The 25627-nt window shown below is 37.2% G+C and overlaps 2 protein-coding genes across 17 annotated transcripts in view; one reads left to right on the top strand and one right to left on the bottom strand.

Moving 5' to 3' along the window:
- The window catches only part of mllt11 (MLLT11 transcription factor 7 cofactor), a 369526-nt gene that overhangs the window by 247452 nt on the left and 96447 nt on the right, over nt 1-25627 (top strand). The gene's annotated exons all lie outside the window — the stretch shown is intronic.
- On the bottom strand, nt 402-17798 carry pbxip1a (pre-B-cell leukemia homeobox interacting protein 1a). Of its 16 annotated transcripts, none has more exons than XM_087295360.1 (11): nt 17691-17798; nt 14874-14970; nt 14685-14769; nt 14180-14274; nt 9622-10243; nt 7624-7860; nt 7421-7444; nt 3858-3889; nt 3704-3766; nt 3417-3594; nt 402-2569 (listed from the first exon to the last, which is right to left on the bottom strand). In XM_087295360.1, the coding sequence occupies exons 2-11, from the start codon at nt 14937-14939 to the stop codon at nt 1698-1700; spliced, it is 2274 nt and encodes a 757-aa protein (XP_087151486.1). In that variant the 5' UTR covers nt 14940-14970; nt 17691-17798; the 3' UTR covers nt 402-1697. The 16 variants fall into 16 exon arrangements, with proteins under 16 accessions (XP_087151486.1, XP_087151494.1, XP_087151488.1 ...); XM_087295368.1 differs by having other exon boundaries at nt 402-2506; XM_087295362.1 differs by having other exon boundaries at nt 14198-14274.

Genomic DNA, 25627 nt, shown 5'->3' with positions numbered 1-25627 from the left:
CATAGCAACAGAAAAACTGTTGTTTAATAGCAAAAGAGAGCATCTGTGGTAACCCAGAGAACACAATATGGAGCACATCTGACAGATTAACAGCACGGATCCCACATTACAGTCTGAGCTAATGAGAAATATACCATTTATTTAAATGCTGCCGATTAATTCAATGCAGTGCGTTTGCTGATTACTCTACACCTCTATCACATTTCCTAAATGTTGTCAATGGAAAGAGCTGCCATCAGGGAAACTTCATCTGATAACTCCATCCAAAACTTACTCAGCATCAACTGACATGCTGGAATAAATACACACACAAAGACAGTCTTGACCCTATTAGAGGTCAATTTGCCTTTGTAAAGAGTATAAAACAAAAAAAAGAGTAGTTTCTCAATAAAGAATCATTCTCATGGCAATGGTACATGGTTTTAATAATCATCAAAAATTTTTCATATTGATACATTGTGACATTTGGTCTTCCTTTGAAATGGTATTAAATTTCCCATCGTCCATCATAATAAATATCACTGTGTGCCGTCTGATAACTTACCTTAAATTATGAGTTAAATTACTTTGTCTTCATATTTACAAATTGAACAAGAAAAGGCCATATTTCAATTCAACTCCCCAAAAGAGATACAACAAAACAAAAACACACAGCAATAACTCAAATGATCTTGATGATTGATTACAATGGCTCTTTTCCTAGGATAGAAAGAGGATATAAATAAAACGCACCACAGTGCAAACTAATGCATTCTTGAAACTCTCGGTTTTCATTCAAAGTGTTCACTTCAGTACTGTGCTCACTAGTAAAGGCACATAAGCTAACGTGTCAAATTTCTAAAAAAAATAAATAAATAAACGAAGATTTAAAGATTTTGTGTTGTCATAAACATTAAGTGTGAGCAGAACTTGGGTTGGGGTAGAAACCGAAAAACTGAAAGTTTACAATGACCTCTAAAACCTCTAGCGAAAACAAAACATAAAAAGAAACCAGTCTGACTCTAGCTTACCAAGCAAAATTATGAGATCTGTGCAAAGAAACCAGGATTTTAATAATAAATAAAACTTAAATAAAAAAACCCTTCACAACTAAAATAAAACGAGACATTCAACATTATTTCTAAATGAAACCGTTTACCCAAAATAAAATAAAAAAACTGCCTTAATTGAACTGTTCAAAACCCATTCCTTTCTTTAATTTTGTTAAACACAATAACATAAGTTTGAAGAATGACTTGGAGATGTTATATTGTGTTCAACAGATGAAAGAAACTAGTGAAGGGTTGGAACCGCTTCAAGGTGAGTTTCATTTTATATTTGGGAGAACTTTTCCTTGAAGTCAATTTTCTGAGTTCAGACCAATATAAAGGGACATTCACCGATCTCATTGCACTTACCCATGTACTAACAGACTGATCCATCCCAAACTGGCGACACTTAATGCTCAAGATGACATTTTTACACTGCAAGCAGGAGTCAAAGGGTTTGGCGTTGAAGAACAGGACTAATGGAGGTAGCTTACAACAAAACACCCAAAACACAGGTGGGACTTCACTAATGACAAGACTCTCCTCACACGCACACACACACACACACACGGCATTAAACTACATCTACAGTCCATAAAGATCAGGGAAAGTATCATTTCATTTTGCTTTCCTTCACTTGGTTTATTTTCTCCCATTCAGTATTCTACATTACGCAGAAGTGGCGGCGAACTTTAACAGCGCCTCTTTCTCAAACTCCTCCATCTCTTCTTCTAGAGATTCATTGTCATGTTGTTCGTCTGCCAGATCCTCCAGAATATCAGCCACATCCTCGGCGAACTCGCTGAAAAGCATTCTGTCATGGGCAAAAATGCCACCGCTGAAGAACTGGGCTGTGAGGCGTTTGAGAGACTCTTTGTTTTCTTGAGGGACCGCCTCTAGTTTGCTTGTGTAGACATCCAGGAGGTCCTGAAACTCTGGCAGCCTCACGGGAACGAGACCTTCGGCGTCTGCACAGTTGGAAACGCCACGACAGCCTTCAGCCGGATGTCGGTTCCTCCGGAGCTTCTCTTCTTGGTGTCTCCAGAAGTTCGCCTTCTCGTGATGGTGCTGATGTTTGGAAGATTTTGCATCCCAAGGTCTTTCCTTCTGTCGTCGTTCCCGCTCCTGCCTTCTTTCATCCTTATTAAGGTCCCACTCTTCTTTGTACTTCATGAGATGCTCTTTCCGCTTGTCTTTGCCATGTTTCCACTCTTTCCCTTTCTCCGCCTCATCCTTCTTCCAGTCGTGTTCCTTCTTTCTGCCCCATTCCTTCTTGTGTTTCCTCTTCCAGTCTTCACGTTTGCCCAGCTGCTCCACCTGTTTGGAGAGTCTCTTCTGCATCTCCACCAGGCTCTCCCTCAATCCTTGCTTGTTCCAGCTCGGCTTCTTCATTCCCTCCAGACGTTTCCGACTCTCCTCCAAAAGAGCTTTCTGACGCTTCAGTTCCTCCTTTTTGTCCCGGTGTTTCTCTGCCTCTTCTGGAACAGAGTCAGCAGTGGAAGGAGGGTCAGAGTCAGGGATTGTTTGTGTGAGATCTTCAGCTGAAGGAAAATGAACAGACAGAAGAAAACTTAGTCTGTGTGAAGTGAAACATTTATAATGTTTATTTTGCAAGCACAGATTGTTATTCTTTAGGGGAACCGTTAATCTGTGAAAGTGATCCACTGAAAAAAAAAGTTTGTTTTAGTAATCTTCAATCCAAGGCTGCATCTGAAATCGCATACTACTCAGTAGGTACCTCATTTGAATTTAAATGTACTACTCGACAGTTAGAAAAGTGTTTTATACAGTACAAATGTGAGCAGTATTAATGGAATTCAGATGTACAATATCCGCCATTTTGTCATTATCACGTGACCTACCCATGTCAGTTGAGTCGCTTCACTTCGATTCATGAATTGTCATGGGGCATCATGAGATAGGGTAGCGTCCATGAGATGCGCAATTCAGAATCTCGCCGGATGTAGTAGGTCATCCTGGTACTTCTCTCGAATTCATTGAATTAGAATTAGCTCGCATACTGTTTTTAGCGTACTATACACTGTAGTATGGAAGTATGTGATTTCAGACGCAGCCATAGTCTGAGCATTTGCTTCTGGGTTTGGATTGGCGGTCCTTCTCTGATGTCAGTGTGAAGACTTCCTCCGAAATATTTTTAACCACGCCTCTCTTACTGTTCGTTTACTACGAGAGAATGATGTGCAATAAAGAAAGCCCCACCCCCTACTCAATATTCCATTTTAGTTGGATGTACATCAACATACTGAAATAAAAGTCTCAGCAACTTTCATTTCACATGGATTGTGGAGTACACTTTACATATTCATGTAGGGCTACAAAGCTAAATAAAAAGCTTTATGTGCTGTTCCTTCTTTTATTTTACAGTACCTGTTAGTTTTGTAAGCTCAGCAACTCTTGCTCTCAGCATCTGTAGTTCCTCTTTTAAACCAGGCAGTTCAGACAATTGTTCTTTTAATTTAGTGTTCTCGTTTTCCAGCGCTCCTTTCTCAGTGCTATGCACTTGTGACGCCATCTTTAGAGCCTGGTCCAGCTCCTCTTTCTGTGACTAATCATAGAAATAAACAAAAATAGAACAAAATCTTAAAGTTCAACATCTGAAAACAGCCTTTTAATACTTGACAATTATTTAGTAAACATTTATATGTGTTTACAACCTCAATCTGGGCCTCCAATATATTAATTTGTTTATTCTCTTGAGCAAGTTTATCAAGAAGTTCCTGGAAACAGAAATACAAGTCAGAGAAGGCCAAAGGTGAAATAATGTACACGTTGATTGATTGATTATCATAAAACAGGTAATGCACCAACCTGGTCACTTAATTCTGTTCCGTCAAAATCATCTGAGAAAGAAAAAATGGTTTGGTAATATTTATTGAGATTTCACAGGTTGAATTATATAAAGTGAATTATAAGTGTTAATGTCAAAATCTCAAATGCTGAAAACAATGATATGCCAAAAGTCAATGCGGTTATTGCAAACGTTGTTTTTTTTTTCCTGGATATCTGATCACACACACACACAGCAAGACATAGTAAAAGGCATCAATTCGATGTTAAATCACTATTTTTCAAAATGGCTTCTTTGACATTTGCAGGTAATGATTATGTGCTTTTATTTGCTATTAAAAGTGTCTTAACTTCAGAATATACCTCTTTGTAGACATTTTAAAAAGCAAAGAGATAATTTACCTCGGATCTTGAAAATAAATAAAAGGAAACATGAATAATAAAACAAGTGTATTACGTAACAAAGAAAGTATCTGTCAGTGTGTGTTTTTAATAAGATTAAACTGTTTAATATTTACACATCCATTTTGTCTTGAATGCAGTGTGCTTGCAGAGAAACACCGCCCATGCTCTCCTCTGATTGGCTGTGACTTTGAACAGACAAATTGCTTCTTGGAAACTGGTACTAAATATTTCTCTTTTTTTTTCTTGATGATAATATTTTCATTCTTTAGTCAATAAATAGAAAAAATTAAATGCATCATGGTTTTTACAAACCTTTTAAGTTAAAACATAACACCCAATTGACACGGGGCTTCAGAGTCAACGCTTCCCATTTATTTTGAATGGATGACCGTCGGCCTAGCTCAGCCAGCGTCAGCCAATCAGATTGCTTTATGCAAATACCCCAGCTCAGACTATATGCTATGATGATTGCGTCAGCCCTAACTTCTGACACGCCCTCTGTCAAGCATTGACGCTGAATCCCCACCTGAATTGGGGGTGAATCGTAAGTGTTTTTAACATTAATGAAAGATTATGTAGAAATAAAGACTGTTAAAAAGTCAACTTGACCATAACATAAATAAATTACATTTTTAAATATATTTTAAAAAGCATAAAGCAGTTGTTTATATCTATAATAATATTCTGTAATAACTACTGTATTTTTCTTTTATTGAATTCTTCTTTCAAGACAATGAAAAAAAAGTTTTTACCAATTTTTTGAATGATTAATGTGCAAATCCACATCATTATCATCATCAACGGTTCTATACAAAACCCTTATCAATATCTTTTCATGTTAACCCTGCCATAATATACAAGGTGTTCGATGCAGACTTTACACAAAATCAGCCCACAATCTGTTCAATCTGAATCATAATATGTGTCGATAATGCAATAATTATCATTTTAATCTTGATAACGAGAACAGCAACCAGTGGCAGATCTGTAATTAAACAGGGTGAATGAAAACAACATCTATATACAATGCTATTTTTGCTTCTGCTTTTATGGTGTTTTTCTTTCTGTAACAAGACAACCGGTACAAAACACAGACATTGTTTGTTTACGCTGTTGTTTCTAGTAGTTGGTCCACCTTCTCAATGTCAATAAAGGTGGTTGTTTAGAGGCGGTGATGATCATGACAGACAAAAATGTGTAGTAGTGTAATCTGAAGCATGCATTAGTGTCAGCAGAATCTCAGCCTTAAGCCATTTCAGGGTCAGGCGAGCACTAAAAGAGGATGAGTGTCATTTCTAGCCACAAGTAGCACAAAGTTTTCTGAACAGCGGCATACAACTGAAGACAAAATTATCAACATTCTTTTTAATTCTTAAATGGTGTTTAATGGAGAAGACACATTTTAACAAAAGCTTTAATGATAACGCTAAAATAATGGTCCATTAGTTCATGTTAATTAATGCATTTACTATCATGAACTATCGTTTAGTAATACACCAATGGTCATATAGTAATATACAGTATAGACATAGTAATAGACCAACAAACAATTAGTAATACATTTATTATGTTATGCATTTATCTTTGTTAACGTTAGTTAATGTTATTTGAATAATATTAGCTCATGTTAACTCGAGGTGCATTAACTAAAGTCAACAAGCAAAACATTGGATTTTAATAATGCATTAGTTCATGTTCTTTCCAAGACACTAGTATTCAACGAAAAGTGCCTTAAGTCTTAACAAGACTAATTGGGTACATGCAGAAGTATTACAATATCGGTGCGTTGAAGGTCTGTTTTCTTTAAAAAAATCAACGATTTCCACTGCCTGATTGATATAAATATGATATATGATATGATATATATGATATAAGTGGGTCTCAGAATGAGCAGGAAGCACTGCATAAAATTTTTCCACGTTATCTCTTTAAAATATGCAAATTTATTTTACTCCAGTATTTTCAATGGAGTTTCTGCACTCGCCTGCTGATCCTGACGGTGTGCGCGTGTAAACGGTATTTCATCTCGTTTTACGATTGAACACCTAAATGAATGCTGAAGTCTATTTACCTGATTATATTTAAATTACAAGGAACCATATAAAAGTGTGATAGAATTGTGAAAAAAAAAGTGTGTAATAAAAGTGTGATAAAAGCGATTTAATACTTTCGAAAATCACGATCGCAATATATACGTCCATGCCTAATATCCAATGGCCAGAAAGTGATTCATTTTTTATAAATTGTTAAAACTTTGGTATTTGTGATGCAGCAAGCCCAGAAATTGTTTTGTACACTATGACTTTTTATAAAATTAACTTTAATGTGTGATATGAATAAAAAGTGATCATAAACGAATGATTTCTCAACTCAAATGAGTTGGACCCGGAAACAGTATTACATATGTCATTACTTAAAAAGCGGATAGAATGAAAACTCTCCAGGGGAGAGGCTCAGACCAGATGTGAGGTGCAGCAGATTTTGTGTGATACAAACATTTAGAAATGAAACTAAACAGACAGTTGTTGTTAAATTTTATTGGTTAAATTTAAATTAAATTGATATGGAATTTAATCATAAGCTTGGCAAGCAGTTTTGGAGAATTTGATGTTTTCCCATTCAAACAGAATGCCCGGGCACACTGCCCAAAAGTCGTTTTTAAAAACAGCTACTGAGTGAAATGACTTGCCTTAAAGAGACTTTGTAATAATCCACTTAAAATTGTAAAAAGGATTAAGTTTCACCCAAAAAAACAAAGATTGTGTAATTTCAAAAGTCTTGAATTTGTTTTCTCTTTCAAGTGAAAATAACAAGTTCACATTTCACAGGCTAATAATTTTGTCTTCAACTGTATATTTTTGGAGACATGTTTGTCCGAGAAGTGGAAGAGATGATAAACGGTGTCTCTAGTGGCACAGAAATGAAACACTGTTAACTCTGAAACATGAAAAGTAGAAACAACCAGCCCCATAGTAAAGCAGTGCATGATGGGTGATGAAGCAGGCTGTTGACAGAGGTTGCCCTCTGGCGAATGAACATATTTTGTTATCATTTTGTGAGGACTGAGTTAGTGATTCGACCAAACTCTACTATTAAAACCAAAGGGCAACTCCTATCCACAGCTCAAACACAAGCTTATACTGCCACCTACAGTACAGCAGCTCACACTATACACCTACCATCAGCCAGGTCAAACACAGAACCTGCAGGCACAATAACATCAAAGCAACCATTGAAAATAGCAAATGAATGCTCTTTCTTTAGAACACAATGTGGCATGTAATAATAACTATGAATATGAATTATGTGATGTCATATGCAAATGATTTCACCAAATATAAAATGTGATTTAGATTTGTGACCTCATAAAAAAACAACTTACCAGAGAAAAAGAAGGACCCAACACAAAGCAGGACGAGTGCGCCCACTATGAGCTGATTGAGAGAGAAACCTCGCTTCTCCTCCTTCCTGACAGGCAAGTTAAACTCTTCTTCTTCTCCTTCCTCTTCCTCCTCATCAGAGCTGCGCTTTAGCACTATGGTGGGCTGAACATGTCTGAACCGCAGACCATCATCATCCCCTGCTGAGGAGACTGCTGGAAATTCAGCACCAAGAGATTCTACATGTCAAAGAAAATAAAGAGAAATGACAATATGATATAATGTAATATAATATAATATGATATATAATACAATATAATATAATACATAGTCAAGCTTAAACATTCAATCGTTGCAAATAAAAATAAATAAGCTAAATTATCTTCCAATATACAGTTGAAGTCAAAATTATTAGCCCCCGTTTATTTTTTTCCCCAATTTCTGTTTAACGGGGAGAAGATTTTCTCTACACAATTCTAAACACAATAGTTTTAATAACTCATTTCAAGTAACTGATTTATTTTATCTTTGCCATGATGACAGTAAATAAAATTTGACTAGATATTTTTCAAGACACTTCTATACAGCTTAGTGCCATTTAAAGGCTTAACTAGGTTAATTAGGTTAACTAGGCAGGTTAGGGTAATTAGGCTTAAGTTATTGTATAATGATGGTTTGTTCAGTAGACTATTGAAAAAAAATTGACTTAAAGGAGCTAATACTATTGACTTTAAAATGGTGTTTGAAAATTAAAAACTGCTTTTATTCTAACCGAAATAAAACAAAGACTTTCTCCAGAAGAAAAAAATATTATCAGACATACTGTGAAAATTATCCTTGCTCTGTTAAACATAATTTGGGAAATATTTAAAAAAAAATAAATAAATCAAAAGGAGGCTATAAATTCTGACTCCAACTGTATGTAAAATAAGGTTAAATATTCATGTCTTCAGTTTAAAGTAAGATGCTTTTATTTATCCGACTGGCGGATAATTTAGTTTGATTTAAGAAAAAAATACTTAAATTTGACTTTTTACTAAAAAAACTATATTTTTTATATCTACAAAATACTCCTTTGTTTTAAGATCGTTTTTTTATATTTGGACAATAAACAAGATAAAAACTTCAAGTAAGAAAAGCATTTTTCGCAGTGTTTAAATACTTTATGCTAAAAAGACGTTTAAAAATAATATATGATAGCGCAGTGGGTAGCACTATTGCCTCAAAGCAAGAAGGTGGCTGGACAGGGCTGGGTCAATTGGCATTTCTTTGTGGAGTTTGCATATTCTCCCCATGTTCGTGTAGGTTTCCTCCAGGTGCTCCGGTTTCCCCCGCAGTCCAAAGACATGCGGTACAGGTGAATTGGGTAGGCTAAATTGTCTGTAGTGCATGTCTGTGAATGAGTGTGTGTGGATGTTTTTCCAGAAATGGGTTGTGGCTGGAAGGGCATCCGCTGCGTAAAAACGTGCTGGATAAGTTGGCAGTTCATTGCGCTGTGGTGACCCCAGATTAATAAAGGAACTAAGCCAAAAAGAAAATGAATGAATAAATTTTACAAATATAAAATATGGGTGAAATAATGTTCCATTGCAATTCCGAGTATGATAGATTTACAACCATACATACCATTGATTAATCTTCCTTCAGCTTAGTGTCAATTTCAGAGGTCACCACAGTGGAATGAACCACCAACCATTTCAGCATAAGTTTTACACAGCAGATGCCCTTCTTAAATGTTTTGCACACAAATGTGTTGATCTAGTTGCCAGTTTCTTTGCTAATTAGTAATTCAAATAAAGTATTATTTTAGTATTGCATTGTTATGCTTGATTTGAGCCTTTAAATGTCATTGAATGTTTCTTTAAGTATAAATGTTTACATGTTATATAAACTAGTGATATGCTGAATGACACATCTTCTCTAAATCTAAATAAAAACTTTGAGTAAAAGGTGATTTTTTTGCACATATTTTGCTACTTAAACATGTTTTAAGACTGTACCTGGTTCCCTGATCACATCAGGGAGTTTCTCAGGCAGCTCGATGTTTTCTTTCTCAAAACTACGCTCCTCCTCAGTTTCAATGGAACCAATGGTTTCTGGATATGGGCTGTCAGGGGCGGGGCTTTCCAATGTGGTCCCAAAACCAGTATCATCTTCAGAGGGCGAAGCCAGAGGCGGGGTTTCAGGAGCAGGATGTACATCAGCATGAATATCAAGCACAGGCAGTGCAGAATCACCCCTGATAGTGTGGGCGTGGCTTATCTCAGCTGAAACTTCAGAAACATCAAGGGCAGAGCTTACTTCTCTGAAGGGTTCAGGGGTGGAGGTGATTTTGGGTTCTGGTTGAGGAGCAGGGCTTTCTTGGATTGGAACATGCTGACTGGGGAAGATGTCGGTTACGTCTTCTTCAGTGGGTTCATCAAGGACAGACTCCTCTGAAAACTGAAAGGCTGATTCTGTAGCAATGCTAAAGGGAACAGCACCCAGAAGGTCACTGTCTGGTGGAGAACTAGTGATGGTGTCATGGATGATAGGAGCATGGATGTCAGGATCAAGCTCAACCTCTGGAGGACCAGACGCTGCCATTTCCTCTAAGAAATCTGGGGATGTTTCCTGGCAAATCTGCAAATCAGACAACATATTATTGTGTTTTGGAAGGGGGCAGAATTAAGAAACCAGCAAACTGCGCTTCAAATTTACATGACAAGCACACCCTTTAATAGGATTAGCATATAATTACTAAAAAAAAAGGTGTGAAATATTCAAAGAAACACTGTAAATCCAGTCAGATGTAATTTCAAACCTTAATTGTAATTTAGTGCACAGCCTAAATTACAAACTGGGAAACCCACTATAGCAATAATCAACCACTGATTCGTTTTGCTTGGGAACTAATGTGGTTGGAACCAAAGTTTAGAGGACTGCGTTTTCTGCAATCCTCTCAAGCAGTGGACTTCCACATTCCAATTGGTTGCCACCGAATCACATCATAGCTCATTACCATTAAGCTGATCTTATTTCAACTCTTGACGTTTATATCACCCAATACGGACCACACTGCTGCTAACATTGAAAATGAATCACTTCCGGCGTCTTTGACAGCCTTGTCGGTGGTGGTGTGAACACATAGTTATATATACAGTTCTTACTATAGTCATTCCCTGTAGTGTAAAGTTTTCAATTACAAAGAACATTTTGTGGAGTGGAAATTTTCTAAGGATTTTTTGTTGAATCATTGATGCCAATAAGAGGCTTTTGCAATAGAACAACTTTTTTACAGTTCCTAGAAGAGAGGTGTCAAACTCAGTGTAGTCCTCCAACACACACCATACATGTAGTTTTCATATAATCCTAATTGATGTATCTCATTTAAGTAGGGTTGGATCTAAACTCTGCATAGATGTTGCCTCACACCAGGCTCTTAGAGCTATTGTGGCAAGTACCAGCTTTTTGGCATGCTCACAAAGCAGGAACTGGAAACAAGAACGAGAAATGCAATTTAGAGGGAGTTAAATTAGCTCCTACGTCAAGGCAGGGTCTAATCCAACACAATAGGAACTACAGGGACACAAGTGTCATCTACTTTAGTGTTTCAGTCCAATGCAAAAATTTCTACATTGCATTATCACAAATTACACACTGAAAACACAGCTTCAATTACATCATCCTCAATCCTCCAGTTGTTGATTGCAGTGCTTGATGCCACTGTTGACTGGCAACAGTTCTCAGTGAACTGGCCATAGGGATGATTTCCTATAATTGAGTTCCTGTAATTAAATGGTGCAAAAGCTCATATGGGAGCACATGGATGTTAAAGGTTCTATAAAGAACCAAAGCCAAGTGATTGGAATAACGCCACTAAACATAAATGGTGATACTAACGGCAATACTTTTTTACGGTAATGAGTAATCAAACAAGTTACTGTTTCCTTTGTTACAGCGCCATTACCGTTACTGACAATAAAATGCTCGTTACTATAATTGAAATCACTGAAGCGGTTTTCATCAGAGCAGCATGTCTCTCAGCCATAGGACCTCTCTTTCTCTGGGGTGTGTGTGTGCGTGTGTTAACCAACCAGTGATGATGATTGGTGTGTCTGTGAACATGGTGTACAGTGGGGATCGAAAGTTTGGGCACCCCAGGTAAAAATTTGTATTAATGTGCATAAAGAATCCAAGGAAAGATGGAAAAATTTCCAGAAGGCATCAAATTACAGATTAGATATTCCTTTAATATGTCAAAAAAGTTAGATTTTATTTTCATCATATACACTTTCAAAATAACAGAAAACAAAAAAATGGCGTCTGCAAAAGTTTGGGCACCCTGCAGAGTTAATATCTTGTATTGCCCCCTTTGGCAAGTATCGCAGCTTCTAAACGCTTTTTGTAGCCAGCCAAGAGTCTTTCAATTCTTGTTTGAGGTATCTTTGCCCATTCTTCCTTGCAAAAGTCTTCCAGTTCTTTAAGATTTCTGGGCTGTCTGTCAGCAGACCTCTTTTAAGGTCTATCCATAGATTTTCAATAATGTTGAGGTCAGGAGATTGTGAAGGCCACGGCAAAACCTTCAGTTTACACCTCTTGATGTAATCCATTGTGGATCTTGAGGTGTGTTTAGGATCATTATCCATTTGTAGAACCCATCCTCTCTTTAACTTTAGCTTTTTCACAGATGGCATCAAGTTACCATCCAAAATTTACTGAAGTTTTGATGAATCCATTTCTCCTTTAACTCGTGAAATGTTCCCTGTGCCACTGGATGCAATACAAGCCCAAACCATGACTGAACCACCTCCATGCTTAACAGTTGGACAGAGGTTTTTTTCATTAAATTCTGTGCCCTTTCTTCTCCAAACGTACCTTTGCTCATTCTGGCCAAAAAGTTCTATTTTAACCCACAGAACTTGTTTCCAAAATGTATAAGGCTTGTCTATATGTTTATTTGCAAAGTTCAAACGCTGATCTTTGTGGTGAGGACGTAGAAGAGGTTTTCTTCTGATGACTCTTCCATGAAGATCATATTTGTACAAGTATCTCTTTATGGTGGAATAGTGTACCACAGTTCCAGTGTCTGCCAGATCTTTCTGGAGGGATTGTGCAGTCAAACGTGGGTTTTGACTTGCTTTTCTCTCAATCCTGCGAGCTGTTCTGTCTGATATTTTTCTTGGTCTTCCAGAACTTGCTTTAACTTCAACTGTTCCTGATGACTGCCATTTCTTAATTACATTCCGTACAGATGATATTGGCATCTGAATACGCTTTGCTATCTTCTTATAGCCTTTTCCCTTTCTTTGTGAGCATCAACTATTTTCAGTTTCAGTTTTCTAGACAACTGCTTAGAAGAACCCATGGTGCTGATTGTTGGGGCAAGGTCAGATGAGTTTGATGAGTTTGGGCATTTAAAACCTTTGAGATTGACATCACCTGGTCTTTCCAGAAGATGATTGAGAACAATCCATGACACTGTCAGGTCTCAGCTTTCCAAAGGGGGCAGTGCATGCTATAAACTCTGCAGGGTGCCCAAACTTTTGCAGACACCATTTTTTTGTTTTCTGTTATTTTGAAAGTGTAATTGATGGAAATAAAATCTAACTTTTTTGACATATTAAAGGAATGTCTAATCCGTAATTTAATGCCTTTTGGAGATTTTTTCATCTTCCTTGGCTTCTTTACGCACATTAATACAAATTTTTACCTGGGGTGCCCAAACTTTCGATCCCCACTGTAACTGAGAATGGGATGACTGGCTGTAAATAGAGTACATTTTCATCGTTCACCAATCAGAGGCAGAGTAGAGCGAGTGTTCACACAAGCACACGCACAGCCCAACAAACAGGAGTCAGAATGATGGCAAATCGAACAAGGTAGCATTTGCAATCTGGAAATATTAGCACTACTTTTCCCCCTTGTTGAGGTGAAAGGCAAGTGCAATAAGAGTCCAAGTAATTCTCTAATCTAATGATGCACCTCACCTCATACATGCCGCCACAAAATTAGTGGCCACGCAGGTGATAACGTGAGCTCTGCTATCAAAGGAGGAGATGAAGCCATGATAAAACAATGCAAATAACACAATTTATCTCCACCGCAAACACTTATTACTCCGACAGAATTAAACAAATAATATCTCGATTTATAGTTGAGGACATGCTGCTGTTGTCTCTCACATTGCCCCACAACAACATTAAAATAGTGTAAATTGCTGTGTTTTACATTTATTTTATAGTCATTTGACAAATTTTTATTTTATTTATTTATTTATTTTTAAGTACCGCAATAATTACTTTCCCGGGAAATTACTTTTAGAATTATGTAACTCAGTTATGTAGCTATAACTAATTACTCTTTAAAAGCAACGTGCCCAACTCCAAAGACGCCAATAAAGAACCATTATTTTAAATGCATGAATGGGTTTTAAAACACTTCATCACTTGCAAAACTCCACTCATAATTCATTAAGGTTGTATTTTTAACCCAGTCAGATGTTTGCCGTGTGAGTGAAACATAGTGCGCAAAACAAATACTGTGAAGACAGGAGTGAACGTGATGCGCTGTACATACCGGCGGTGGAGCACTGACCTGCTGACCCTCCTCTGACAAAACGGGCTCCAGAATTGGAGTCTCAGGGTCGTGTGACCTCACCTCCAAAGAACTCCCTGAAATAAACACAGTTTCTCATTACAAAACCTACAAACTCATATTAGAACTATAATCTTGAGTTGAAATGACATCATTTTATTACAGTCTCTAATACACTAAATAATGCTGGGTTACACATGATTGATTTGTGTCGGGACAACAAGGAATTGTTAGTTTTTACAAATTTAAACAGATTGAGCACAAAAGCTGTCCCCAAAAACTCAAGAACTGTGTTGTTCCAGCTCATTTTATACAAGTAGTTTGAACAAACAGCAAACGTCTTTGTGTGTGTAAGCAGCACATTAACAGAATACCATTCAAAAGCTTGTGCTCGGTTTTTATTGCATTTATTTGATAAAAAATACAATAAAATCAGTAATTTTCATAAATATTTTCAATTAAAGGTTAACATTCGAACTACACAAACCTGCGATATCCTCCGACAGACTGGGTGCATCCCCAATGCTTTCCGTTCCATCATCCACTGGTGCTGTTGGGTCAGCGGCGACCTCCTAAAAATCAGCATAGTGCAAATCATTCACTACCCAAGAGTCATTCATAAAAATAAACCCAAGACGTCACTGACACAAGCATTTTGACAATGTGGTTTGCAGACCTCTGGGGAAAGAAGAGTCCAGCTGTTCGTGGATGACCCGGTGCTGCCGGTGCTGTTATCAGACATGGCCCTCCTGTGGCTCTGCACAGCACCTAGGCTTCATTATAAAGAAAACCACAAGCAGAATGATTAGCTTACTAACAGTGTCTACTGACCAGCAGTAATAGAGGAGTACTAGCATACATTAATTGGGGGTTTTTAAGTATACACTGATTTCATAATTCCACCTACACACTAACACACACTGATGGCTTAAAGGAGTCGTTCACACAAAAATGAACATTTCTGTTAATTTATTTATTCAATCTCAAGACTTCCAATAGGACTGTACAATACTGGAAATATTACACATTGCAATATTTTTTTTATTCTGCTATAGATAGATAGATAGATAGATAGATAGATAGATAGATAGATAGATAGATAGATAGATAGATAGATAGATAGATAGATAGATAGATAGATAGATAGATAGATAGATTTTATTTTTCTGCGATAAACATTGCAATATGAATACAGATTCACATGATAGTTTAATTGCTCTATTTGACTATTTTCTGACCTAACAGCCTAACTGTATTCAGGTACAGAAATAGAATAATTGCAATGCAATAAATGCTTTACTCACTTTGCTTTGTCTCGTTTCTAGTCTGAATATCAAAAAAGTCTTAAATCAAGTAAAAGTAATGTTTTTTTTTCAGCTTAAGATGAAATAAGTCATTATGAAGAGTTTTTTCTTAAAACAAGCCAAATTTTCTGCCAGTTGGGGAATTTAAAAAATATTGTTTCCCGTTGAAATGTAGATATTTGGTCTACAAACAAGACAAAAATTCTACGTTTTTTTTTTTGTTTTTTTTTGCATAAAGTGTAGTTTAATTTTGAACTAATTTCGAGAGGAGCACATGGTCATGATTGACCCAGCTGGCCCACATTAGCTAATCATGATCCTTCAATCAAAGGATCCCAAGTCACTATATATATCCTCATTTCCTTTCTACAACTATCTTCATCTGGAAAAAAAAAAACCTTTATCCAGAAAAGGCGGCATGGTGGCCCAGTGACAAGCGGTTTGCCTCACAGCAAGAATACCAATGGCGTTGGGTCCTTGCTGGGCCATCTGGTATTCCTGTGCGGACTTTGCATGTTCTCCTCGTGTCCGTGTGAGTTTTCTCCGGGTTCCCCGGTTTCCTCCCACCATCTAAATGGGCTCCTTATTATAGATAAAGTAAGCCTAAATCTTTTTCTAATGTCTAACTCTCAGGAAGTTCGCCTTGGCCTGAGCATTGGGGAAGTTTGAGATCAACCTGAGCTCAATCTCCCCTCGCCCTGCAAAAGGGGAAACCCTAGGCCCGAGGATCCCTTGAGCTCAGAGCTCTCTCCCGGGACAGCACTCCAAACAAGCTATTTATCAATCGTGAGCTAAGTGTGAAGTCTTGCATTGTATATTGTTCATATAAACCAGGGCTGCCCAAACCTTTTTATTATGAAGGGCCAAAAACCAAATAAAATTTTTCTAAAATATTTTCTAATGAACTTATTACAGGAAAAGCAAACAGAATTACAGTAGTCAAGCCTTGATTTGCTTACTGATGTCTTCTGCATAGTCTCTGTGTGTGACAGTATTTACATAAAAAAAACAGATTTATTTACAACATTTAATTGAAACATTTAATTTCAGTTTGCTTTTTTTTGTAGCTCATCAATAAAACAAATCTCATTGTTTAAAGCAATCGCCCCAACCATATTCATCATCTCACTTTCCTCTCAGATGGGATAGCGGGCCAAATTAAAAGGCTACAATTGGCCAACTTTGGCCCACAGGCCCTACTTTGGGCATCTCTAATATAAATGCAGTATTTAAATACAATATGGCTCTTGTTCTTCTATAATTCTGACTCACATTGTATATATTGCGATATAACTATAGCAGGTGTGCATATTGCGATATCGATACTGAAACAATATATTGTGTAGCCCTAATATCTAAAATTAATTATTAGTAGGTCATTTCTTTTATACTTAAGCTTAAATGTCCCCTAAGGTTAATGGCAATCTAATAATGTGTGATATGATAAAACTAACATTTTCAATCTGACAGTTATGAAAATTCAATTGACATCTGAAAATCATCAGATGAGCTCATTCATTCAAGCGGATCCTACATGTATTAATATTGGTTACATATTAACACATTGTGTTGGTATCTGACAGTGCTGAGTGACACATACTGCGTGACAAACACCAACACGTATTGTGAGAAAATGTGGAAGCCTGCAAAATAGGAAAATTCTGATCGTGAACAGATTTACTTCAGTAAGGCGTAAACACAATTGTTCAGGCATGCTTCGTTGCATTCCACACAAATCAGTGAACCCGAGTACACTCATTAAATAATCCACACCAGCAGGCTGAACCTTATTTATGCAATTAGAGATAAGCGACGCAGGCAACAAGACAACGATTATACCCATTACATAACAACAGACAAACACAAGCCACGAACAATACACGAGGGACTGCTGCAGTCTATAAAGCCATGCACCCTCAAATAATATGGCCAAAAATGGTCGGACGGCCTCAGTGCATTCCTGGCCTATTGTTTATCGCGTTTGGATGGAAATATCGGGTTTTGAAAACGCGCTGTCATGATGGTGATGCACAGCACTGGATGCGTATTTACATTGTGTGTGCTGGCCAGCAACACGACACGGCATGCAGAATGAACACAGCCCTCCTCCTCCACTTCCGCATGAAATAAGGATCTTCACGAGCTCGTATCAGATTATACACACGGATGCTGTTATTCAAAACGCTTACCGTGCTTAATGTCGAGTCACGCACGCCTTTTCCCGTCCGCGAATGTTTGGTTTCTCCTCGCCGCGCTCCGTCTCGCGAACTTCGCAACTTCGGGAATTCCGAGTTTGCGTTTTTTCTCCAGCGGGACTCCGGTAGGGATCCGCTCGCACACTAAACTAGCCAATGGGAGTAAAGCGTCGTCGAGCTCGCTTCAGCTGTGACTGAGCCTGTGACTGACAAACGCAGGTGAAAGTGACAATCTGAACGTGAAGTGCTCTCTCATCATTAACTTGAAGGAAAGTAAAGACTCCCGACAACTCGCATTAACTCCCTATATATAGGGACAAGACATGTTTCTCCCTCCAGCAGTGGACTGACACGTCTACAACTAGAGCTAAATCTGTTGGGACTTCCCAAATGCCAGTCTGCTATACAGCTGGAGGGGCCTAAATAAATATTGCTCTTGTGTTGCGACATGTTCTTTTGTAATTAACAGATGCTGGGATAACGCAAGTACACACGGCTGCTGTTAAGAAACTTCTGGTGGCATCATCACAGTACTGCAGTGTAGGCTAAATTAATATTTGTATATGTGTGCATATGTATCTTGTGTGTATATAAATATAATATTTTTATGATAAGTATTTAAGAAAAAACAGCATGGTGGGTTTTAAATTTAGATTTTAAACCTGAAAGTGTTGATTTGCTCTTGATTTATAGGCTCACCTCGGGTCATTCAAGATATAGCATACCTTTTTTCTTTAATAAAATATTTTTAATTGAGGTTTTTGTCTGAAACTGTTCATAAAATGCGAGCCAAATGGCTATTGGTACTTTGAGAGACAAAAAAGGAACAGGCAGGAAAAGTAATACCTGTAGGTCCTAATAAAATACTCAGATCTTATGAAGTAAAAAGATCAATCTGTGCAGAAACATTTACATTATTTAAAAAGTTTTTAACCTTTAATCCATAATTAATTCTAATTTTTTTAAAGTTGTAAACAAAAATCATCAGCGCAACGTGGCAAAACAATTTCCCATTGACCCTGCTCAGTAGATTAAATTGTTCACCTAAAAATTTAAATTCTTATTAGCTCACCCTCATGTCAATTCAAACCCCTGATTTTCAGAACACACTTGTAAATAATTTAGATTAAACCTGAGAGCTGTGTTAGCCCTTAATAGATGACAATGGTCCTGTGAAGTTCAAAGTCCAGAAAAGGTACGAGAGAGCTTTACGCGTTGCAATTTAAGAAAGCACATGCAATTACAAAAACATCAGTAAATAAAGAAGCAATCTTCATCAATTTGACAGCACACGTGTTGCAAATTCTCACAACACAAACAACTGAAGAAACGCGCAGCAATTAGTCACGAGTACAATACACTCTACACGCATGGTACACTCCATACATATGCATACATAATACATTCTGATTCTATTTATACACACACACACACACACACAATACACTCCATACATATGCACACATGATACATTCTATACATGTACACACATAATACATTCCATACATATGCACACATGACACACTTGATACTTTCAATACTTATGCACACACATACACTCCATACATGATTCACTCTATACATATCCACACATGATACACTCCTGTCACCCAGGTCTCAGGTGTGAAAGGAGAGTCACGAAACCACTGAGCAACTGGAAGTTGATGAACTCAACGAAAAGCAACTGGCTTTCTCTAGACATATACACACGACACACTCCATACATATACACACGATACATTTCATACAAATCCACACATGACCCACTCTATACATATGCACACATGACACAGTAGGTACTTTTTGTACATATATACACATGATACAATCCATACACATACGATACACTCCTGTCAGGGTCTCTGGGGTGAAAGGTGAGTCACATTACCACTAAGATACTGGAAGTCGATGAATCCCAACACTCTAGACATATAGACACATGATAGTCCATGCAAACACACGATACACTCTCATACATATAAACAGACCATACATATGCACACATGATACACTTCATACATATACACACATGATACATTTCATACAAATCCACACATTATACACTTCTGTCAGGGTCTGGGATAGAACCCGGGTCTCTGGGGTGAAAGGTGAGTCACACTCTAGACATATACACACATGATAGTCCATGCAAACACACGAGACACTCTCATACATTCTATACATATGCACACATGATACAATGTATACATCTACACACATGATACTTTTAATACATATGCACACATGATGCAGTCAAGACAAATACATACATGGCACACTCTCATACATTCTATACATATAAACACTCCATACATATGCACACATGATACAATGTATACATCTACACACATGATACTTTTAATACATATGCACACATGATGCAGTCAAGACAAATACATACATGGCACACTCTCATACATTCTATACATATATACACTCCATACATATACACACATGATACATTTCATACAAATCCACACATGACCCACTCTATACATATGCACACATGATACAGTAGATATATTCTTTACATATGCACACATGATACAGCCCATACATTCTGTAAACATACTAAACTCCATACATATACACACATGATACACTCCTGTCGGAGTTTGGGATAGAACCCGGGTCTCTGGTGTGAAAGGTGAGTCACATTACCACTAAGCTACTGGAAGTTGATGAATCCTAACACTCTATACATATACACACACTCTATACATCTACACACATGATATACCTTATACATATACACACAACACAGTTCATACAAACACACACATGGTACACTTTAAATACATACATGGCACACTCTCATACATTCTATACACATATACACTCCATACATATGCACACATGATACACTCTCACACATATACACACATGATACATTTCATACAAATCCACACATGACCCACTCTATACATATGCACACATGATACAGTAGATATATTCTATACATATGCACACATGATACAGTCCATACATTCTGTACACATACTACACTAGTGTAGTGCACTCTATACATATACACACATAATATACCTTATACATATACACACGACACTGTTCATACAAACACACACATGGCACACTTTCATACATGCTATACAAATATACACATATGATACATTTCATACAAATCCACACAATACACTGCTGTCAGGGTCTAGGATAGAACCCGGGTCTCTGGGGTGAAAGGTAAGTCACATTACCACTAAGCTACTGGAAATTGAATAAATTCTAGACATATATACACACATGATAGACCATGCAAACACACGATACACTCTCATACATACATATAAACACTCCATACATATGATACAAATCCGCACATGATAGACTCCATACATATGCACAAATGATACAATATATACATCTACACACAAGCTACATTCTATACATATACATTCGATACACTCCTGTCAAGGTCTGAAATAGAACCCGGGTCTCTGGTATGAAAGGGGAGTCACATTACCACTGCGCTACTGGAAGTTGATGAATTCTAACATTCTATACACATACACACATGATACAGTCTATACATATGCACATCATACATTTGCACACATGACACACTCCATACATAAACACACATGATACACCATATACATATACACACATGATACATTAAATACATTCTATACACATACACACATGATACAGTCTATACATTCTATGCATATGCACACCATACATTTGCACACATGACACACTCCATACATAAACACACATGATACACCATATACATATGCACACATGATACATTCCATACATTCTATACATATACACACATGATACAGTCCATACATTCTGTACACGATACACGCCATACAATTGCACACATGATACACTCCATACATATACACACATGATACACTTCATATATATCCACACATGATACATTCCATACATTATACTTTATACATATACACGCATGATACACATGCACACATGATACCTTCTATACATCTACACACATGATACACTCCTGTCAGAGTCTGAGATAGAACCAAGGTCTCTGGTGTGAGTGATACATTTTATACATATGCACACCATACATATACACACAGATTATACATTCTATACATATACACACACGATACATATTTTCGATTATGGGCTGTTCTGATTTCATTCAGAATTAACCTGGTCAATTAATTTGTACTTCTAAGAGGAATGTGAGAACCTGGACTACATCAAAACATTCATTTTACACATTGGTTAAAATTCACTGCATAATGACACAAATAATCACTCGTTTTACGTAGCATTTTATTGTACATTTGCATTATTTCACTAACGTTCATTATAATCACATTCACCCAGGCCTCGTCAGACAGCAATGCCCTTTTTTAGCATATGGTGACCATACGACTTACAGAACGCACTGCCACAGAGGGAGTTTTTTCTATGCAACCGAATCACTGAGGAACCACAGAGCGATGACTAATCACTGCAGCTCAGTGCTTTGTGCCATTTTTCGTTGCATACTGTCAATGAACTTTCCAGAGCTCCTGCCAGTTTTATATTTCAATCTTCCTCCTCTGACAACAAAGATCGGCTTGTTATAAATGATGCAGAATATGCTCGCCCTTGAGACTTTAGCTCAGCGCTAATTATCGTCAATATAGCTCTCCAGAGGAAAATGGCAACCCGCTTACAGAATGCAGAAGGAATCAACTGACTCATTTTTTTAATCGGTCACATAAACATGTGGTCAGTGCAAATTTACTTCCTCTACACAGAGTGCTTTACAACAAGCTACTACCAAGACTAAGCCGTAATACTAGTTCTGTTAAACATTTCTGAAGTATATACACTACTTGATAAAAGTCTTGTCACCTATATGTTTAGGAACAAGTAATATCTTGACTTCTAGTTGATCATTTGGTATCAGAAGTGGCTTATATGAAAGGCAAAGGCCTCTAGATTACGCTTATTTTACTAAAATAAAAAATGATCATGCCTTGATTTTTAATTAATTAGGGCAGTACAGTCTGACTTTCTCTTGAATAAAATTCTTGTCACTTAACAGAAATGATGTACAGTACAGAATATGAAGTCATGGTGCAGAGGAAAAAGAATTAGAGGACTGCATCCATACATCTCTGCAATGACTCAAATCACTTATTAAAGGGTCACGAAACACCAAAACACATTTTTTGAGCTGTTGACAGTCGTATATGTGTCCCACACTGCTAAAAACACTATTAGGACACCTATATTTCACTAAAAAGTGTAAATTGGTTGTTTTTGCATTATTTCAAGCAAATTCGTACTTCCTGTTTGAAACGAATTTTTGAAGCTGCGTCACGGTCATGACATAATAGCGTGTATTCCAGCCTGCAGACTGGGCGTCTGTGCCAGAGTGTGTCTTATTACGTCTTACAGTGTGATGCATTAATGCATGAGTAAGGCTTGGTTCAAACCAATCAGTGCGCTTTATTGTGCAACTTCATTAATATTCATTAGTGTCACCGTGTTTACGCCACAAAGACGCCACGTTGTGTTGGCAAAACAAGCGTGAAGTGTTGCTTTTATAGTTTGCTGCCATTAAGTTTCGTTTTCATTTTCTCTCTGTGAGAGCGCAGCTGGAGTCACGTGTGGATTAACAGTGTACGTGACGCTCGACAACAATAACTTACGTGTCTAAGGAGGAACATTGTTTACCTGAGAGCTGTTCTCATCTGCAAACGCTGAAATCCGGATTCGCTTGTAACGTTAGTCTCCTCTTCATAAAGACGCGGCTCTAGTTGCTGGGGATTGTCCTGTCTCACTGAAAGCAAACATAGCACCGCATTTTGTGACCGGAATAACACACGCGGCTTTCTGACGCTACCTGCCGTGTGCATCTAAGTTTCCGGGAAATGCAGAGTTTTTTTTCTCTCATTCGCCGTGCGGTATCAAACATTGCATGAAAAATACATGCTTACACCAGATCCTCGAATCAAATATCGTGTTTGTCGCGAGGGGCATGAATGAATTCCCTAAATGAAAGAGCCGAACTGCAGTTAAAGTTCAACATTTAATAATTTGGCAAATAATTCGACTACAGATGTCCATGTAGGTTAAACACCATCACTTTCTCATGTGTGTGTATTTTGACTGAAACTCGCGCGTGCTCAAATAGACACTCCCACACCCTCCCACTTTAGTTCCTCCGACACTCCCCCCTAAACAGAGCTGGACACGCCCACTTTTCTGACTTTTTCCAAAGTAGAGGTGTGAAAACACCCTGCTGAAACAAGTCATCTGGAATGAAAAAGAAAGCGTTCTTGCAGGACTCCCAGAGTTCATCAAGATCCTTTGGATTCATCTTCAATGCCCTTCCCTCATCTTACCCCAGACATGCTCAATAATGTTCATGTTTGGTGACTGGGATGGCCAATCCTGAAGCACCTTGACCTACTTTGCCTTCAGGAACTTTTCCTTCACCAAACTCGACTGATTTCTGTGTGAGTCTTGGCTCAATGCAGGTTCCAATAGGTCTTTTACAGTAATTGCGATGATTGGGATGCAGTTCAACAGATGATTCATCAGAAAAATTGACCTTTTGTCACTTTTCCAAATGATCAACTAGAAGTCAAGTTATTATTTGTTGCATTTACAACTGGGATTGATGACAAGACTTTTGTCAGGTAGTGTACATGTACAGTATACGCCTAGATAATAAGCTTCGAATCTGGAAAAAAAAGAACACATGCTGATTCAGATGATGCCAGATCTGTAATCATCTTCTCATCAGTGACATGCCTTTAAACAGTCTCTGGGTCAATGCGTGTAAAGATTTTGGACATCTACTTAGACTTTTAATGCTTCCAAACAGTTACTGCATATCGCTTATGTCTTGAGGTAGTTCAGTAGGATGTGATTTGATTGGACAAAAGTATACAAAGTATTTATAATACAGTAAATATAATTTTTAAAACTACTTAGTAAAGTACAATTTCTGAGAAAAACTACTCGATTCCAGTAATTTGAGTATTTGTAATTTGCTACTTTACACCACTGATTATGAGGATAATATAATTCAGAATGAAGTGAAAATGAGTACGCTCATTTTATGGCAAACTCTTTAATAAGTGCAGGTGTCAGTAAGTATATGTTTAATATTAACAAAAATCTGTTGACAATGACTGAATGGCTGAACGGGAATGGAACATTATTTTAACCATATGTTGGCTTCTTTTTAATGCAGCTGTTACTCACTTCTAATGTATGTAAAATACTTTAGTAAATTTAATTGAATATGGACACCAAGACGAAATGTCCTGCATTTATTGCATTTCTATTACACAGTTATTTGCTTCTGTAAATTTTAAATCACATTACATCTTTAACATCAGGGGATTTGTTTTGTAAATAAGTTTTATTTGTGTCTGCTGATAACTTCTAATTCCTGGAAAAGTCTAGATATAGGATACAGCTATGCACATCGATATAACATTTTTGTAACACTGTATAACAATAATTAATATTTTTACAGTACTGTGATAGTTGGGTTTAAGGTCTGTAGCAGGAGTAGGTGTTTATAAAATACAATTTATGAGGTAATTTAATAATTAACATAATTAATACTCGGTATAACTACTGTTATTACATTACTGTGATGGTTGGGTTTAAGGTTGGGGCAGGGGTAAACATTAATAAAATACAATAAATGGGAAATTTTTTAAATAATATAGCCAATTCTGGTAACACTTTATTTTGATGGTCTATTTGAGTATTAGTAGACTGCTTAACATCTGCTGATAATGCTCCTTTAACAGACATTTAACTGACTATAAGAATCTTTGCAAGTACATCTCACACTAACCCTAACGCCAACCCTAACAGTCTACTTATAATCTAATAAGGATTAGTTGGCATGTAGATACAGTGTAACTTAAATGGAACAAACAAACCATCAAAATAAAGTGTGACAA

The sequence above is a fragment of the Danio rerio genome, chromosome 19 (genome assembly GCF_052040795.2).
Source record: "Danio rerio strain M-AB ecotype USA chromosome 19, GRCz13ab, whole genome shotgun sequence".
In the NCBI taxonomy this organism is placed as follows: domain Eukaryota; kingdom Metazoa; phylum Chordata; class Actinopteri; order Cypriniformes; family Danionidae; genus Danio; species Danio rerio.
Note: the sequence above shows the minus strand (reverse complement) of the source record. Positions and strands in the feature narration are given on the sequence as shown.